Here is a 21,190-nt window from a genome sequence, read left to right on the forward strand (position 1 = left end):
TCTCTGTCGCTAAACACATGCAGCTTTCAAAATAAGAGCACAGTGTGTTAACAGAACCCACCACTGAATTTACAAGAAGACTGTCAAAATAAGATGCCTTAAATAAAACATACAAGAACCTTTATTCTCCTTTACAAAATGTCATGAAAATATGCGCCTGAAACCCCTAAATGGTTATTTTTATTATTTGCTCATACTCAAGAATCAAGAGTAAAAATGTTTGTATTTGTTGAGATTTGCACTTCAAACTAGATTTTAGATTTTTATTCATTTATACAGACTAAAAAAAACATATTTTCTATATCTTTTTAAGTATTTCGTAATATCGTCAAGAATATCGTTATCGCAAAAATAGCCTGAAATATCGTGATATTATTTTAGGGCCCTATCGCCCACCCCTAATAGCAGGGGTAGTGGATACTGTCCAATTACAAAACACAGTAGCTCTCATCTTACATGTACATGTGCTTGTGTCCTGTAAGCTAATGTTTTTTTGAGCCCTTACTTTGGGTTAATAAGCAGCTGGTTTTACATGCAAATAAATTGTAGACACTGGTAGCCACACACCAGTAGGCACTGCAAGAAAGGGGTTAACGATCTTTAGATCTCCACTGACAGCAGAGGGGTGCAGCAGAGAAATCAATTGTTTAGTGAGGTATGCTGAGCCTTAATACAGAGTGTTCATGAAGGTGTCACGGAGGTGGCCCTCCTTTAACCTGGCTAGATCAACATGCTAATTTCTGCTGCACATTGTATCTTCTCCAGAGAAGGCTCTAAAAAGTGGCACTCACTAATCAACTCCTTTGGAAAAAGGGTCACTATTCTTTCAAAATTGTGTGGGCCTCTACCGATTCCCAGCTAAGGCTATACATTATATATGCAAACATGTTGAGCAGTGAAGAAATATCACTGAACAAATCTGCTGTATGCACAGGGTTGTTCTTACTGAGCTACTAAATATGTCCATAGTGTTCCCTGGCTATTTGCTTACGCTGCCTGAGAAATAAGCCTTCTATAATATTACAGGTAGCATACATTAATGATTAATCAGCATGACATTTACTTGCATACAAAATTATAACATAACGCAACCAGTTTGGATCATGTTTTCATGGTTTGGTACTGATTTGCTGCAAAGACTTTTGGTACAGAATACTGATTAGAAAATGTATTTGTCTAAAGGCATTTATTACAGATATATTTGATAAATAATTCTTGAGTCTGAGCTTCAGAATGTGCAGTTTGTAATGTTAGAAATAAATGTGTATTGAATGGTAAAACAAATACATATATGATGCCTTATTTGCAGTGACAGAGTTGCTCTTTGCTGTAATAAATATTTTCTGTATTCTTTATAACGATCCATTATGATGACCTTTTCCTCTTGACTGAACTGTAGCATGTGAGCTTAGCATTTTGTGTGGTAGAACAGTTATTCCCTCTGCGACACTTTGCCAGGGGGTTCCTGAAAAATGTTCAGAGAAAATGTATGAATTTTGTTTAACACACAACACGTACTTAAGGGTTACACTAGAGGGCACACATACAGAAATATACACATTAAAATGTCTTCTGAGGTAAGTAAAGTACATTTTGTTTATGTTTTTTGCTAGCCAAAATGAACATCCCAGTTAATGCTCCAGTTAATGCTAACATAAATTAGCAGCAGCTTCTCTCAGTCAGGTTGAGGTGTAGAGAGGCTGTAGACAGTGATCAGATCCCTCTCCTCCTCCACAGTCCAGATGTGGTCTGCTCAACGTATCGGAAACAAGATGGCGACACAAGATGGAGACGAGTATAACGCTGAACTCGATGCCTCAGATGGTTTACAAACCAACGGGTGACATCACGGTGACTACGTCCATTATTTATACAGTCTATGAATACAACACAAGTGTTCCTATAATGCAGGGGTGGTCAACCCGTGGCTCCAGAGCCTCATGTGGCTCTTTAGGCCGTCTGCAGGGGCTCCCTGTGGCTGAGACATAAAAAATGATATACATATTTTTTACATTAAAATGTTCATTTATCAATGGTGTAGACCAAAAGCTATTTGTATTCCTCAATTGTAAAATTGTATAGCTTTTTTTTTTACAGCATATTAAAAAAGTTTTGACATTTAAGTCAACTAAAATGTGCTTCATAGCTTACGAAAGTCTCCAGCCCGGTGCCTAAAGTTTTGAGTTCCCCGAGATAGACTAGTTTTCAAAATCATATTAATAAATGTTCAATATGACTATTGATAATGTCGGTAGGCTAATTCAGACTGATTAGGCTGTTTAATTTTCATTTTAGGCTCAATATAAGGTTTGCGGCTCCATTCCGCGATTTTCTCTTCTTTTTTTTGGCCAACAGTGGCTCTTTAGTTAGTAAAGGTAGCCCACCCCTGGTATAATGTCTGCATTAGTCTGAGTGAGAATGTTCAGACGTAGAGAAATGCCAACGTGTGACAATGTGTGACAATGCCTGTGATTGTGTGTATGTGAACATCTTGGCAATGCTCTGAAGCACCCCCCCACCCCGCAGGTGTTAAGATCGGCACAAATCCCTACCGGTTCTTCCCAGCTGAGCCAAGGGGCCACGAGGCTCGCCCTCGCCTTTCCATTTTCCTCTCGCCTTTCATTCCCCAGGCCATGCTAGGCAGGAAAGAAGACGCTGCCAACCCCAGGTGTCAGGCATCCGCTCGGCACTGTGTCAGAAGACACGGGAGAACGTGAGAGGAAAGATGAAGTGCATGCAGACAAGAGTGAAGGATTTAAGAGGGACGCAATTTAAGAGGGAGAGAAAAGTGTGAAAATCGAAGTAAAAACAGCATAAAACCGGGAGGAAGGAAGGTGAGAAATGGACTCGGAGAGAGATTTAGGAAAGAGAGGAAATTGAGGGCGAGTGGCAGTGAAGCGAAGGAAAAGAAAAAGAGTGTATTAGCAGTGTACAAAGGCGAAAAGTATGTGCGACCTTTGACATGTAAGGGATTGCACTGTGCCCCAAAGCCACCTCCAGAGGGTTTTAACTGGTCCAGTCAGTCATCTCAAGTCTGCCCTTTGAAAACAAACAAAGACGGTCACATCCTTCCACAGGGACTAGCACGAGCCGTCCCAGACAAATGGATGACTGGACTTCATATCAATTCTCAGAGCACTAGCAGAGTAAACTAAATAAGAGAATCTAGAGTCAGATTGCATTGCGGCGACACATGGGAACAACTCTTTCTGGCATTGCTGTTTGTAGCTGTGTGTCTGTGTGTATCAAAGGGACAAGTTTTGTGTGATAAATTGCAGATTCACATGAAACATCAGCTTTCTGCCATTTTTTTTTTGTTTTTTTGTTTTTCTGTCTCCCTCAAGGCTCTCAAAAGATTCCGGCATTATTTCGGCTCGCAGTTGATAAGAGCTGAAATGAGATATAGCTTGAGGAAGCGCGGCTTGGCGGGGATATTAATACTGCTGGATGGATACACGGGTGGTCTTGATGGTACACTTCAAAACTGGAAATTGAAAAAAAAAAAAAAAAGATATATACTTATAAATATATAGACACACTCTGTGATTCAGTGAGCAAGATGGAGGGAGTGGAGATACAAGAGGATAAGAGCAGTATGCTGCTAGATATCAGTAAATTGGAGAGTCCCGCATGTACAAGGTCAGGTGATTGAGAGCTACATCATTTCATGATGAGTGTGGAGCAGACTGCTACAGAGTGAGAGAAATCCATCCACTTCTTCTGGGAAATCCAGCACATCATCACACAACCTGCCCTGCATCCTCTCCTCTCTGCCCTCATCTTTTCTCTATCCATTTCGCAACAGAATAACAGGATGAGACAATTGCAGGGATGACACATTTCAAGCCCTCTTTCTTAACTCCCCCAACTTCTTATTTATCAGCACGCTGACAGACGCAGTGGGGGAGCAGAGATGTCTGGATCCCCTCCTCTTATGGCTAAATCATGTCGCGGATGGGACAGGTCGTCTCCCGTGGCTTTGATCATCCCTTGAGGATTGACAGATTGACTGATGGGCCCTGAGTCGGTCCTGCTTCTCTATCCATCTCCCTGCAAGAGGAGGACAGCAGAGACAGAGAGAAAGCAGCCCCCCCCCCCTTAAAAAACAGATCGGGGCTTGCAGTAATGCAATGATAAATCCACACAGACACTGTAAGCACTTTCTGCATGTAGGAGTCTGAAAAGACGGAGGTGGCTTGCAGCGGAGGATTTTTAATGACACGCTTCATGGCTCCGATTTTTAATGTGCCCCGCTAATTATGATATTGCCATGTTAGCCTTTTCCCAGCTATTCCATGTAATGACAGAGATGGGGAGACAGAGGAGGACAGACATGAGCATGGCACACTACAGTACAGGCCAAACGTTTGGACACACCTTCTCATTCAATGCTTCCTTTATTTTCATGACTATTTACATTGTAGATTCATCAAAACTATTAATGAACACATGTGGAATTATGTACTTAACAAAAAAGTGTGAAATAACTGAAAACATGTCCAACCTGGTCTCACAGAAATCCGTGAAATAGCCACGGATTTCGCTTAACTCAAAATCCGTGGAATAGCCACGGAATCGCTCAAATTTCTGTGAAACTGACACGGATTTCGCTACAATGCAAGTTAATGACAGTCATATCCCGTGGCTATTCCAACATACAAAGTGATTATGTACATTCACTGAGTGAATATTTAGAAAATAAAACATATATTTCTCGCTAGAAATGTGATCAAAATCCATTTTTATGCAGAAACTAAGTCAAAATATTGATTTTTCACTAAAAATGAGAGAACTGTCCGCCATGTTTTTTGTTCTGACCGCTAGGACCTTGAAAGTCACGTGACTTGGAACAAACCAATAGCCACGGGATATGACTGTCATTAACTTGCATTGTAGCGAAATCCGTGTCAGTTTCACGGAAATTTGAGTGATTCCGTGGCTATTCCACGGATTTTGAGTTAAGCGAAATCCATGGATATTTCACGGATTTCTGTGAGACCAGGTTGACATGTCTTATATTCTAGTAAGCAAAGGGTGGCTACTTTGAGGAATCTAAAATACAAGACATGTTTTCAGTTATTTCACACTTTTTTGTTAAGTACATAATTCCACATGTGTTCATTCATAGTTTTGATGCCTTCAGTGAGAATCTACAATGTAAATAGTCATGAAAATAAAGAAAATGCATTGAATGAGAAGGTGTGTGTCCAAACTTTTGGCCTGTACTGTATGTTTGAGTGTCATTCCCGTCTGTCGCTCAGCGAGGGGTAGTGATGAATTAGGCGCCTTGCTGTCTCTCTGGCACCTGGCCACTGTTTGTCCTGTAGATGTCCTGGTGACCAAAATGTCCCTCTGAGCTCAACAGGGGGATCCTGAGGGGGGTCTAGACTCTCTGCTGTGCTGTACTGTACTGCATATCTGTCAATGGGGTGGCTTGTCTTTCTCCAGATGTGTGTCCTGTGGCTAAAGAAGTGTTACTTACTGTCTAAAGAGAGAAAGTAGTCTTGTGTTCAAAACCTTACTTAAGTTAAAGCAGAAAAGTATGACCATTAAATGTACTGGTAACACTTTACAATAACCATCATTTATAGATGGTAAATAGACAATTTATGAATGGTAAACAGATAGTTTATTTAAGTTTAATCATCCTTTATAAACCATATATAGGCCATTTAGAATGGTAAATAGAAAATGTATTAATGTTGAATTATAATTTATAAATGCCAAATAGATGGTATATTAATGTAAGCTGATAGTTACTTTACCATTAACAAACAATTACATAATAATTTTTAGTTTATTAATAGTTTTGCACTCATTATAACATTTTTAACACCAATGTTAAGTATGTAAATAAGTTCAAAATGATTCATATACCTTTAAGAAATTGTTTGAAAACATTCAAAGATTAAATATAGCAATTTGTAAATGGTTAATAATTGGTTTATAAACTATCTATAAACATCACTTAGATGGTTATTGTAAAGTGTTACCAATGTACTTAAAGTATCCAAAGTAAATATTCTTATTATGCAGAATGAACCCACTCACATTGTTATAAAAAATACAAATATATTATTGGATTCATATCTTTGATGCATTTATGAAAGCAGCATAATACTTAAGAAGACTGAACATCATTTTTAATTGATCATACATTTCTTCATGTTAAATCTTTCCCTGAAAAGTAAATAAAGCTGGCAGCTAAATGTAGTGGAGTAGAAGTATAAAGTTACAAAAATGGAAAGTAGCTCCAGTATTCTATCCTTGAAATGTTTTTCTTTATTGTTTTACTATTTATTCTGTTTGTTTTGAGACATGTCTATGGTGAAACCAAAGAGGAATTTCCACTCAGTGGATAATAAAGTTTTCGTATTTGTATTTGAGTAAATGTACATAATTCCATTTCATCACTGCATGTGTCAAGTTAAATGTATTTATCACACAGGGCTTTACAATTGATATGGTGTACGACAGCTTGTCATGGGTCAGCACGTGGGCGTGACTGTTTTTCTCATTGGAAAAGATTAATATTTGAGTAAGTGTCACCTTTATCATCCTGTCTTGTATCCTGCATATTCTCTAGGGTGACAGTAAAATAAAATAAAGCCCCGGGCCAAAATACCTGTTGTAGCTCTTAAGGTGAAGAACTGAGTTAATGCAAAAAATGACTTATGTTGACAAGAAACCTTCTCGGAGGTCTCACATTTGGCCAGAAACAAACTATTAGAGGATCTGCTGAATACCAATTGAGTGCAGAGCATAAATCTCTGCGTTCTAAATATCCATTAAAATGCCAAACAACAGTGGCCCCAGATGGTAGGCCATTGTACTGAAAGGTACACACGCTACACAACATGTGTGTGATTTGAAGGGATGACTGGTCTGTATTTGTTGTGGGTGTCACTAACGGAGTTATGGCATTCTGTGCGTGACAGAGATGAAAGCAGTGGCGGGCGCATGATGACAGAAGGTGCACACTGAATAAAGGCTGACTCAAAGTGTCAGGATCGGTCCGATCCCTCATCACTCACAGCCCACTTTCTCAACGCTGCTCTCCGCAAAATGCCAGGTCTTCTTCTTCCACACCTGAGTGCTTAGCTTTAATGCATATTAATTCACTGTCTGGCGCTGACACCATGCCAGAGATTGAGGGCCAAATTGTTCAAAATAAGAGGGAGGTTCGCAGGAAAAGCCTCATCCCCGTGTAAAACACGCTTACCCCTTCGCTGATAATAACACATTTAAAATGCTGTCTGGGTTACTTTTTGTTACAGCTTTTTTTTTGTGTTGCAGATCAATTGTACAAATAATGGAAGCCAAAGATTTGTCAAAAGAGTAAACAGAGGAGACACCAAAATGTCTATACACTGTTTGTTAAAGACTGACACCCTCGATAAATACACTGTGCAACTTTGTGGCATCTTTGACAGTATTTGTCAGTTTCAGTTTGCTTGTTCATTCATCTTACAAAAAGAGTTCAGATTTATGTAAGTGGGGTTGAATGAGGTACTTCAACATCAGATTTAGTGTTGGCTAGATTTAGAATATTTCACCACTTTACCTTGAGAGCCCTGTTGAGGCTGACATGGGGCCATTCTATGCACTCATCAAAGCCACCAGACTCCATTGACAAAAACAGTAATTTTACCTTGCAGAACATGGAAATTACTGGTCTACCACTGCCTTGATTGGTTAGTTTGTTTGTGCTATTGGGTGTTTTTTAAAAAAGTTTGTTCAGATTCACACAATAACACAAACAAACTAACCAATCAAGGCAGTGGTAGACTGCAATTTTCTGCAATAGAGGCAATTTCCATGTTCTGCAAGGTAAAGATACATTTGTGGCTTGGCAAAGGAGTAGTACGGATTCAGCTCGCCGTCCAAAAAGGGCAGTCTGAAGACTGGCCTGGAAAAATGTTCTAAATATACCATACACTACAGAACCAATATCAGTTTAAGTGGCTAAAATACATTTTGCTGCTGCCCCTGTCCACATCAGTGCATTGCTTGGCTTCCATGTAGCTCCTACTCCTTCGCCATCTACTGTATGCAACACTAAATCCTAAGCATCCCTTTAATATCTTCTTTGGCTTGTACACTAAAATAGGTCTGTTTTTGATCTCTTTTTCTTTCTTTCTGTTGGTTATATCTACTGTCTGCCACCCACATGCTGGCTCTGTGAACTCAACTTTCATTGAGATAACAAACAGCAACTACATCTTAAAGAGAGTCCTCAGAACTCCTGCTGACCATAAAGCACCGCAGTCTGACCGACCGCTGCTGACTGACCACCCAGGCTCTGACCAGTTGGGCTGAGTGGTAGAAAGCTGGAGACGTCTAAAAAAAGAGCTGAAAACACCTATGGCTCAAGTGCTGTATGGGCCAGAATCCAGTCTGGATGAGTCGGTCTAGACAATGGGTTATTAAAGGGATTGGCCGGTCTCATTCCTCATTATGGGACGGCAGGAACAAAAGCAAAAACAAGGCAGCTGATAATGAGTTATGCAGTCACAGCTTCTTCAACAGGTTCTAAGACGACCCCCCATACAAGTTAGGGGGACCACTCAAATCCTGCCTGTGTGGCACAAGTCAAGTGCTAAGATACAATAATTTATGTTTTTTATTTGGTTGATAGGAACATGCTACAGAAATCAACAAGAAAATAGATCTGTACTATTTTCAATGAGATGCTTCGTTGCATGTAAACAGTTTTCATCTTATTATTATTCTGATGATGTTTTATTTTCATCTAAACACATTATGTACTGAAAAGCTAATTAGACTCAATAGACACAACAGACAGCCTACAGTTTATTTCAAGAATACATAAAATAAATGAGGAACATAATAAAAGCTTAAAATCCAGATTTTTAACTAAAAGATACACTGACTGGTACAGACCCATGTTGACGAGCACTGAGGGAAGAGAGCTAAATGCAAAGATTCAACTAAAGCAGCTATTCTCAACCTTGGGGTCGGGACCCCAATTGGGGTCACCAAATCATTTTGGAAGTCAGCTCTATCTCCACTGTGTTAAAGTGTTCATGTGTTTCAGTGTTTTTGGTCATTTAATGTCTTTTTTTAGTCATTTTGTGTCTTTTTTGGTCATTTTGTGTCTTTTTTTTTTGGTCATTTTGTGTCTTTTTTTTGGTCATTTTGTGGTCAATTTGTGTCTTTTTTGGTAATTTTGTTTACTTATTTGGTCATTTTGTCTTTTTTGGGTAATTCTGTGTCTTTTTTTTGTAATTTTGTTTCCTTTTTTGGTAATTTTGTGTCTTTTTTATCATTTTGCGGTCAATTTGTGTCTTTTTTGGTCATTTTGTGTCTTTTAGTCATTAAATTTTTTTCTTTTTTGGGTGATCTGAACTGTGAGATTCTGTTCAGTGAGCGGGGGTCGCGGACAACATGCATATTAAATTGGGGGTCGCGACTCAAAAAGGTTGAGAACTACTGCTATAAAGAACAGCCTTTAGTACTCTGGGCTGCAAGGCTGAAGTAACAGGAAATCAATGAGGCTATATATATTGCCAGTAATAGTGCATTCACACCATTTATGTTTAATTTGCATATCTGCTCCTAACAACATTTGCAAAAGAGTGAAAACATTAGTTTTTACTCGTTGTATCATGTTCACATTAGTACGACTTATTTAGCAGAATAGGCATGGGACGGTATGAACATTTGATGTCACAATCCAAATAATTGCGATTTATTATATTATCCTGATAATAAAATATACATGAAACACTTATAATGGTACTGAAACATACTGGAATCACTTAACCTTACATTTTGTCACAAAACAAATGCTTTTACAGATGGAAAGCATGCGTTTTTAGAGAAAAAATAACAATCTTGAACAAATAAATTGTCCCATACCTAATGCAGAACATTTGAATGGTGTCATAGATTTTGGACACAGAAAACAGAAGACAACTGACGGGTGAACATGTTGCAGATCAGCTGAAATACAACCCATCAACTTGTTTTCCTATCAGCCAGTTCGGAGTGAATTTGGGGCTTATTTGAGCCCACCCAGACACTTAAATCCACATGAAATATAGGAAAAGAAAAAGCCAAGTGCTCGCATCATCTGTTCACCATAATACCGGATTACAGAACAGCATACCAGCAAAACAAGCCTGGCCATGTATTACTACAAAATACAGTTTGAATCCGGACTTTTTATCTTAGCCATTATTTCTTAAAAACTTAATCATAATCACTTAATTCCAAGACAATTCCGCCAAAATTCAAATGAAAAATGAGATTGCCAACAGCCGAGCTCATCTATTGTTCAGGGATGTCGGAAAGATTTGAAATGAAGATTCAGTCCAAGGAGGCAAATACCCCCGCCTGCCAAGGACAAATAAGAACCGAGGAAAAGAAATAAAGCATGCTGTTGACATTGCATTCACTCACACAACACGTGCTCTGTTTCATCTAAAAGCTCCAGTCAAAGTCTGTGTCCTCAGCTCTTTATACAATAGAAAAGTGGGGAACATTTGGTTAACACTGAATTATTTTTTATGGCCCGGGTACTATCCGTGTTGAATGGCTAAATCATTTGTGCCGTAGTTTCCAACAAACTGCACAGATGGGCAGTCTTTGTTATTCAGGACCGCAGCTCTCATCTGAGATAATACAGCTATACCATAAACCTGCAATTACACACAACAAGCATTACAGTCTGCCAATGGTTAGTGAGAAAGAATACCATGTGGATGATTGACCACAAATGGAAAGCGTTTCGACTTATAAGAGTATGAACACAAAGGTAATTGGCTCAGAGGGATTGATAATACTGCGGTCAGATGTTCTATAGATTGAGAAATCTTTTTTTTCTGGCGTAAATGGCACAAAATGATAAATGTTTGATTGTTTAGATGCCAGCTTTATGTGAGAAGAACTATCGAGGAGGGAAATATTACTGCCTCCCATGCTATTTGATCTTCAGCAAAGTAATTAAAGCTAAATCGGCAAGATAAATGAACATAAAAAAATACAAACTGGTGAGAAGCAAACCTCTCCAAGCTAATTAGGAGTTCTTTTTTTTTTAGTTTACTGCATCATGCTTTGACTCTCTTTAAGAGACGCAAAATAGAGGTTTGTAACTTCCCTGGTGTTTGAATGGATTAAAAAAAACAGGAATTCTTTAATAATCCGACATGTGATGTTTACAAGTGCACATTTTTCATTTTTCATCTGGTCTTTTATTTAAAGAAAAAGGAAATGTCAACAGGCTTTTATTTTGGCGTATCACGCCCAAACAAGGGAAGCTACTGCATAAACAGAACTCCTAAAAATAAAACAACAGCTTCATATTTGTTTCCTTTTCACTTTAGCAATGGACTTATGAAATGAACTTGCTTCATCAATAACTGCATTAGAGACAGTTTGTTGTCTTTTTTTTTCAATCTAAAACTGATTCAATTAGATGGAAAGAAAGGTAATCATTTCAAAGTGCAGAACAAAAGATTTGCATAGACTTGAAAAGAAAGACTCCGGAGTGATGACGTCTCCTTTTGATCTTCACCTGATATTGCTTAAGGAGGTATTAGTGAGGAGGGAGGGAGCTCACAGGGAGGAATGTGTGATGCATTTAAGGACAAACCCACTGACATTGACAGGCGCCACATCCTGCTGCGTGTTTGGTGGTGAAACATAGCTTTATTGTAGCTTAACAGGCTGAATGACTAACATCTGAAACATCTGTATATCAATCATGAAGAACACATCCTATCATAGAACATCAGTTTATGACATGCGCTATTGCTTTTGAAATCCAATAGCTGCACAAGCCAACAGATGCTCCCCCTAACAGAGCCTGGAAATAAAGTGAGGCTGACTTATCCCCCCCAACACACACACACACATTGCCCATCACATTGCAATGTGAGACTTCTCACCATTTGGCCATTAAGCCCGCTAAGGTATGGAAAGGAGGTGATTCATATTGTGATTGCAGCACTGCCCTCCATGACTCTTCCAGAGAGGCCCCCGGAGCTGTGAACACCCCCCCCCCCGCTCAGCCCTGCAGGGCTGCCTGCCTGCCTGCGGCTGTGGCTAAATTTACTCCCCCCCCGCCCCACCGCCACCCCACCTTCTCCCCAAGCATCCCAGCACATCACGTTGGGATTCTATTACTCTCTTGCGTCCGAGCATACAGAAAGTCATGTGAAAGCCGGCCACAGGCCTCCTCGGCTGGCAGTGCCCTTCCTGTCCCTGCATTCAGTCCACTTAATGCTATTCGTCTCTACCCAGCTGCCCAATCGCTCGCTGTCTCTTTGTCCCCCCGTTCTTCCTCGCCACCTTCTATGGCTATACTCTAAAACCTTCCCCCCACCCCCCTCCCCCCCACCTCTTTTTCAACCTCGTTCCCCTCCAATTACGGCTCCTCTCATCCCGAGAGCAGGGGTCAGCGGTGGACGGCGTTTAGGGGCTGAGACTGATGGCGGGTAACAGAGAGGGGAGAGTGAACCCTTCAGCCAAATGGGGATCAATAAGGAGACACGGGGCTGAAGGATGGCTCCTGTTATGGGCAGAGAAGGTGCTGGAGGCTGGGAGGTGAAGAAGTGCCACTGCTGGCACATCAGGTCAAAGCACATATTTGATATCCCAGTGTGTCACCTCCGCCGGTGGAGTGCTGTCAGCAGGCTGCAACACACACTCGGGTGATGGTTTGTGTGGATAAAGTGCCCTGCCCCTGCTGAAAGTCACTCTTCCCGACTAACCAAGTGGCAGGCTGACATCGCAGCCGAGGTCGATCCAGCACGCAGATCATCAGCTCTTACTTGGCCATGTATGAGAGTGTTAGTCGTTGAGCCTGAAATAGACTGACATGCGTCAATGAGGGCAATGGAGTCATTAGCTATTCCTTTTGAACAGCGTGCTCACCGACTGTGCAATACACAGGGGTAAGCACAGATTTCTGAAGCCAGCTTATGCAAATTGCAAGAACAGGTTGAACCAGGTTGGAATGCGAGGGAAGGAACAGATAAAGAAAGAGAGGGGGAGGAAAAATGGAGATTTAGTTTGAAGGAAAAAACAGGCAAAAAAAAAAAGCTTTGCACCATGCAGTCATTCTGCAGACATGACCATGGAGCATGCTGCAAACTCTCCTCCTACCCATCCAAGCAGTGCATGACATCTTCACTCATGTGCACACGTCAGGGTCACACTGACCTCTAGTGGTGTCAAAAGGAACACTAGGCTCTTGACAGGAGGGCCATGACTGAGTGATAATTTGCTCTTGAGGTAATTTTATCAGAAAATTGATTTTAAGTCAGTGACACCGGTCTGGTAGCTCCTCAGGTGATACGTATAAATGGCGGCTGGGAATAGCTTGTTTCAACACCGTGTGAACTCAAGTCCCAACCTCCCTGCTTTCCAATTACCCACTGGTGAACAATCTCTCTCTCCAACTCTCTCATCACTCCAGGTATCTCTCTCTTCTCTCTCTCTCCCTCCTCCTCTTTGTCTCTCTTTCACCCTTCTAAGATACCTTTAGAAATTTCGATTTGAACACTATTGATTTTGTGGGTTACACCTACCACAAAACCCTGACAGAACTTAAAACCACTCTATTCAGTGGGGGGGATCAAAGTGTGACCTTTCCTTGGAGTTGTTTAATGGAGTTAGAGGTTTGATCCTGAGTGCATTACTAGATATTTTTAAACAACAACTTAAGAGCCTCGAGGGGTTGGATAACATCTTAAATCGAATTCCTTCAGAGGCACCGTTTCTTAGATAAGGGTTTGGTTACTTAACTCTGCAAGCTGTTTGGCTTTTCAATTATGCCTGTATCCTGGTGCACAGAAAATTTAATCAAAAGTGGCGCAGGGTGTTTAAAAAACTGAAAGCATACAGTAATCATGGAGAAAGCAGCAATATAGGTTATTAGTTATGCTAGAAATATGATGTTATTTTGCTCTGAATTCACTAGATGGCGCACAAAGCAAGGAAACATACTACAGTGATGCTGCTGTTTCATACTATGCTAATATGAAATATTAAAGTAATCAACTCCCATCAATTGAACTAATTCATGTCTCAACACTGATTTATCCTCAACAAATACAGAGTGCATGATTCCTCTCTACTGACATGTATTTATTGGAATATCTCTACAATCTGTTTCAATTCCTTTGGAGTTCTATACAGCAACATGGCTGCAACAGAATATGTGATATGGTTGTCATGGCATTCAGGTTCCGTCTCGCCGACTCAGCTTGCAGCCCTATTACCATTAAAGCTGCCTGAAAATGAAACCATAATTAGAATGAAGGAGCAGATCTGAGAGAAAGTTATAGTGATTTGTCAGATGATTGGGAGCAGTAACTCCCTCTGTAAGATGCTGCATGACGATGCATGGCTATGATTACACAGACTTGCTTCTTCAGCATCCACATGTACTTTAAGTAGAACTGTTATTTATATGGCAGTATGTTTCTGGACAGACCCTAGACTTTAATTATGGTGTTTCCTGTCCGCTTGTCCTAAATTCATGCACAATCTAAGCATATTCCACTGTGTTATGGTATACATGTGGCTGGGCAATACCTCAGTATAATAAACTTATTGTCTTTTAATCTATTTCACATCGTAATTGTAGTGACCCGATTGCTACTAAAAAAGGTGCCACTATTATGATGAGATCCCGTCTATAGTAATTTACGCGCACAAATGAAATGTCCACTTTCCGTATCCATTAACTCGGTTTATTATAATGTTTCCAAACAAATATATACTTCTTTCTTAAACAAATAAACTTATATTTCCAACTTATACATCACGTTTCTGCGTTCAAAAAACTGTGTGCCTCTCGGGCATCTCCACAATCAGTCATACACCGGTGACTTATATTAACTCATGACCTCAGAATCCATAATGAGCGCTCTTCTCCACCCGGTGGTGGGCGGCGCAAACAAACAAACAAATAAACAAATAAACAATCAAAGCAAAATGGCTCTTACAGTAATTAAATCATATAAAAGATGTCGTGCCACCTAATTGCATTGTCTAAATTGATAACAACAAGCGAATACTTACTCAAATGTCTTGATTCAATCATTCATTTATCTTTATTGTTCAACTCCTGCATGCCTAAACTTGAGCTTTTTTTTTTTAATGGGGAAACCCCAGTTTAGTTAAATCAAACAACTGACTGTGTTTAGATTTAGAACTTTAACAATCTTCCAAGTGACTATTTGAAAACAGCAGTCAACAAAAGATTGTACAATATTCTAACGTTTGCAGCTAGGAAAAATATCCTTTTGCAATGGGTCAGTGACAAGGTTCCTTCTGTCTGTGCTTGGCGCAAAATAATTTTTGATCTGATCCCTTTAGAATATCTTACACTGTAAAAAAGAATTGCTCGTTCAACTTAAAATAATTTGTAACCTGGCTGCCTTAAAATTTTAAGTTGGACAACAGTTTAAGGCTTAAATTGTTGAGTTTGCCAAACTAAGGAGCTTCAGTTGTTTAAACATATATCTGAGTTTCTTAAACATTGAATAAATAGTTGGGTTGACAAAGGCGAAGGGCACAAATTAGTCCAATTCACTTTAGATTTTAAGTTTAATCAACAAGTTTTTTAGTGATACCAACAAGATATTTTAAGTTGTACAAACATAACAAAACAAGTTGTTTAAACTAAGCATGTTGTACAATTAACTTAGATTTTTTTGTTGTGTAAACATACTAATACAATTTAACTCAACTAAGCATTTTGTTGAATTAACTTGTGTTTTTAAGGCAGCCAGGTAACTTTTTCTAGGAACAGTTGATCTAAGTTGCAATGTTAAGTTAATTCAAAAAATTGAACTGTATTATTTCCCCACACGACTTAAATACACAGTACGGCATAATAACTATTCTTTAACATCAAAGAACATTCAGAATGCCATTTTATTTAATTTCAAACTTCATTGAATTAATTATGACATGAATTGTATTATGACAATACAATTGCCACATATTTAACACATTTCTAATATTTAATATCTTCAAAATTTACAGAATAAAACTATCTGTAAAATAACCTTAATATTGTGCTTGTTTGCTACCATGCAGGAACTGTCATGGTATGAAGGTAGATGTGAAATATAAAAGCTACCTGCTTAAAAGCTTCTGCAATTTAACTTGCAATTCAAGTAGATTTCAAGTATGTCTCGACTGAACAAATACTACATACATACTACAAAAACACTGTTATAAAATTTACAACACATTTACAACAAGTATTTTCTATGGTTTTTACAGGCCTTTTTCTTTTGAATATAGACCTTTTCTATTTTTATTCTACTATGTTACGTAGTTTTACTGTATAAACATTTGTGGTTATAAGACTCTCTGCAGAATAGCCTGAGTACTGTGTTCAACCCCACAATAACTGTCGAGGCATAAAGGTATAAATTGTGAAATATAAAAGCTAACTGCTTAAAGGTTCATACAATTTAACTACAACATTCCAAGTTAAGAAAAAAATAACTGAAAAAATAACATTACAACGGTCAACATTACAATACCTACGTTAGGCATTTTCTGTGACTTACAGGCCTTTTTCTTTTGACTATAGGCTTCTCAACATATCTTAGATATATACATTTGTTCCCAAACAGTGATAGCTGGCCAACTTGCCACTACACTTGTCCTTGAAGCATCTTGTTTCGGATTCGATGAACTTTGGCTGAACAATTGCCACTTCCGATGCCCATGAAAACTTTTTGAATCACTTCAAATGTGTACTTGAGTCCTTTTGGATAGTCTATGTTAAGACAGTACAAAAGACCTATCAATGTAGCAAAGGCATTGGCAACATCCCTTTGGTCATGCAGAATGATGTGCTCCTCCAGTATAACAGCAACATCAACTACCTCCTTTGCCAGCAACTCCTGTTTTCTTGCACCTTCCTCCACAACAATCAAGAGCCCGATGTCCACTCCTTTTGTTGCCTCCTCGTCTGAACTGCCAGTCTAAAAAACATGATAAAGTAGAGAGATAGAAGATCAGAAATTAAGCATGTACCATCCATTTGCTAATTCACTATTTAAATTTGGCCAATGTATACATTTATACACATAGTGTAATTTATTTATAAAAAACATGGAGTCTCAAGTTTGTCAAGTCCAAATATTTTCCTTAGAGTAATCATGTAACATGCATGTAATCACAGGCCTTTTTGAAATGGTCCAGTGTGTAGTATTTAGTACTGTGTCTTGACATCTAGTGGTATGGTTGTTGCAACTCCCTCGCCTCACACTTTGACTCCATGGATAAAGGAGACACAGTGGCCACAAAACACAAATCTACACCATTAGATGCCACTAACCAGCACACTGGCTCTAGAAGTGGTGCCACAGTACTTAAGTGTGAAGTAAAGTAAAAGAGTAAAAGAGTTTCATAGCTACTTTAAGGCTCCGAAGGTATACAATTTTTCAGGTGATAATTTCTGGCACATTCTGTAAGCCTAAAATCTAAATGTCTGTCTTTAACATGCATAAATATCAGTGATTTTTGTTGTTTTTCACCATAATTTTCCCATGCCAAAAAATCAATTCACACACCTCACAGACGCAGATGAAACCTTTTGGATCCTCCTTCAAGTAATACGGAAGTCCAAGCAAAGCAGCTGCTCTTCTCTTCTGGTTTGAAGTCTCAACACACAACAACAACAAAAGAAGAAAAATTGAAAACAAGCACCCTCGTGTTAATTCTGACAAAACTGGGGTTAGTGCTGTCACTTAGCATTCAACAAACTAAACTGGTTTAGAACAGATTAACAATCCAGTACATGCTAAATTGGACATGGTTGCTTTGTCAATATGACACTTTAAGATGAGTAGCATTATAATTTTGTCATAACACAATATAGCAAAAATCTTTATTGTCCTTACTTCTATGTCGAGGGGCTGAAGCAGAGCACGCAGGTCTGCACTGCTGCTTCTTCGCACTTTGTACATTTCCAGCAGTCTCGAGACATATTTGTCCAGTCCATCAAAGAAAGACCGATGGAGTTCAGTTGAAACCAGGCGCCGGAACTCTGCACTGATCTGTAAGGACAAAATCAAATGAGTTATCAGTGGTTTCCTTACAACATAAAATACACTGAGAGCAAAGAGGTCGGCTTTGGTTCTCACAGGCCATTGAAATGTAAAATGATAAAAACTCAAATCTAGCAAAGCCTGATATTTGTGTAGCCAAGTTTAAAAATAATAAAAATGAAAAAAAGAATTACCTGTCTTTCTGAGAACAGTGCTGGCCACCTATCTTCAATTTCGGAGACAGGAGGCTCACCATCAACAATCTCCTTCCTTCGCAACGCAAAGGTGCTGTCCATCAGGGCATCCATCATTTTGCCGTCTCTGTTCTTTTTCTTCATCTCTTCTATCAGAGCTATTCTCTCAGTTTCAAGGCCATCTGGAGACTTCCCTTCTGGAATATCTGGCAAGAAGTTGATCTCAGAACGTCTGGCTTTCTTCAGTTTCCTGTTCCCAGTTGATGTGCTTGACCTCTTTTGGTTGATTGCAAGCTCTGGGCAACCAGCAATGCGATATTTCTGACGGAGGTTACCCATCTTAAAAGTGAGGCTGAACTTCCAGCAGTACCATCCATGGGAAGAACCCGGCTCTCTTAAACAGGGATGCTTCTCAACTAGGGCTTTAGCAACATCTTCAATTTGTTTTGATGTTGGATATGCATTGTACTCATACATAGCACTGCCTACTCTGTCCAGTATGTCTCTTTTCATAGCAGCTGTCACAGTAAGTAGAGAACCATCTTTTTTATAAGCCTCATTTCCTTTTCTGAGCTTAAGTTCAACATCATAAGTGAAAGTAGGAATGATGAAATAGTCGGGCCATTGCTTGGAACGAGGGCTTGTTAGAGAACATGCTGAGGACATGCTGGCTGTGTCTGATGAAGTGTCCAGTGAGGCTACATAGGGGGTTGTAAGGGGTGGTGCCTTTAGTAACACCTTCAACCTTGGTCTCTCTGTAGGTAGCTCAGACATGTCAGCCAAGTTGCAGAGCTCATTGTTGAACTCTGGATCTTGAAACTGGATAACAATATCACCCTCTAGATTGAGCTTGCTCTTGAGTGCAGTCTTCAATTCATCCACTGTCTCTGGAAGAGTTTCAATCTGGACCCTACGGATGTCATCATCCGCAAGAATGACATGAAGCAACATGCTGGGTACCTAAAAGGAGAGTACAGAGGAGGAGTATTAGAACAAAAATGGGGTGAGCTCAGTTCTGTTTTAACTAGTCCAATTTAGGTATGTAATTAACAGGGATAGTTTGTGGTTAGTTGAAGTGTGATTGTATAAGGTACTGATTTACAGTAGATGACGGTCTGCATGCCCTTGCAGTGTGTGCCTTAGAATGCTTCGTTGGTTGGCTGAAGAAAACGTGCAGAACTTGCAGATCCAATTCATATAACTCACAGGGCTGGTTGTTCTGTAGTACTCTCCAGCTCTGAAGAAAAAGAAAGTCAAAGTGAGATTGACATCTCCATACATCACTGCCTATAAGTACTTTTTGTGTTTCCATATAGTTTTGTTATCTTTTACCTTAAAAATAGTAATTACTAAAAATAAATGTAAAAAATAAGCCCACAAGTAACATGTCATACAAAAATGTAATATTTACATTTTTAACTAGTAATATTCAATTTCATTAATTTCATTTTATAATTTTCCCAACCTCATTGTTTCACTCACCACTGCTGCCCAGTTAATATTTAAATTTCAGCACTTGCTTTCAGTTGCTCATATAGCGGGATGCTGTGTTGTAGAAACTGCTGTCTTAGAAGAACTGCCACATGATCAACCTGAAAGTAAAACAGAGCAGAGTAGGCTACTTGTGAAAGATGTTTAATGAGAAGGACTTCCACTCTGTAACACCAATGTAATATGTTTGTTTAATTCCATCAAATCTAAAAGAGTGAGACATCATCTTTCCAGTGGATCTCATTTGTCTTTAGCACTTAACTATTAAGAACTGGACATGAATTGTGTACTGTAAACTCATTCAACCACACAAGGCTGAAAAAGAAATGTCTAGCATTGCATTCTATAACATTTCTCATGATTTATTTAGCTTACTTACTTGTTCTTAAAATCACACACTACAGAAGCCCTGAACGGTCATGCATTCATACATTTTATTTCCTCCATTCTCTTGTGGGGTGGGGGGGTATGGGGCATAGATATGAATTCATAGTTGAGCTAACATTACAACTGCAGCAACTAAAAGTTGCTTTCTTTTAAATACCATAAACAATCTTATGTTACTAAAAAATGCTGCTGCAAAGTTTAATTTTACAATCCAGTGTAACATTTATTTACCTGTCTAGCAATACTTAAACAAGCATTTTGATAAATACAAGCAGAGTAAAAGTGTGTTCTTACCTTGGAAAACTCCTGATCCGAAAAGGTTTGTTGTGGCACATGGTGCTGCAGGAGGTTGATAGCCCTTGTTGGCTGTGTGGGGTCGCATATGCACTTTTGCAGGGACCACATGTACATAAGTTGAGTCAACTAAGAAATGTATGTTGCCTGAATGATTCTGATTAAACTGATTAGTTGGGCGCAGAAAAACTTGATATTTCAAGTACACAACACATTTTAGTTGAACTGACTGAGTACATTGAGTTGAGATAGCAAAAACCTCAAATCCTTTTTTACAGTGTACCAACGTCATACATCACAGTGTAGATCAGTTCTACAGAGTGTGGCGCCCATTTTTGGACTATATCGGACCTGGCCTTTCCTCCACTCTATTAAAAGGTCTGATGTGCACCTAAATGACATTTGTGTAATGTAAGACTGATCCACCACCTTGTGTATAATGCCATATGTTCATCTTTTATTTAAGAGCTGTCATCTTTTGTGTTTGTTTTGTTGTTTGTCTAGTTTTGTAGACAATTTTTGTTTTGTTGAATGGAAACAAAAACTGCAATAAAAACAATGAAGAGAGAACTTTAGTAATCAGTAAGTTATCAAGACGAAGTAGAGCAAAATAAGCTTCACCATGTGGATATTTCATATTACTTATTAATTGCATTACCAGAAAACATGTTATATGGTGATTATCTGTATTGTGATATGAAATGACCTACCGTGTTTCAGGATAAAATATTTTGGCCATAGCACCCAGCCCTAGGTTTGCATTTCACAGGCATGTAG

At 39.1% G+C, this 21,190-nt stretch overlaps 2 protein-coding genes across 2 annotated transcripts in view; both read right to left on the reverse strand.

Moving 5' to 3' along the window:
* tspan9a (tetraspanin 9a) overlaps nt 1-21,190 on the reverse strand; it is a 241,109-nt gene that overhangs the window by 184,773 nt on the left and 35,146 nt on the right. The window lies entirely within an intron of this gene.
* LOC131972693 (sterile alpha motif domain-containing protein 3) lies at nt 15,895-20,690 on the reverse strand. Its single transcript, XM_059334364.1, has 6 exons — nt 19,724-20,690; nt 19,344-19,478; nt 18,242-19,201; nt 17,901-18,056; nt 17,571-17,660; nt 15,895-16,979 (listed from the first exon to the last, which is right to left on the reverse strand). The coding sequence occupies exons 3-6, from the start codon at nt 19,190-19,192 to the stop codon at nt 16,647-16,649; spliced, it is 1,530 nt and encodes a 509-aa protein (XP_059190347.1). The 5' UTR covers nt 19,193-19,201; nt 19,344-19,478; nt 19,724-20,690; the 3' UTR covers nt 15,895-16,646.

This window comes from Centropristis striata, chromosome 6 (assembly GCF_030273125.1).
Source record: "Centropristis striata isolate RG_2023a ecotype Rhode Island chromosome 6, C.striata_1.0, whole genome shotgun sequence".
In the NCBI taxonomy this organism is placed as follows: domain Eukaryota; kingdom Metazoa; phylum Chordata; class Actinopteri; order Perciformes; family Serranidae; genus Centropristis; species Centropristis striata.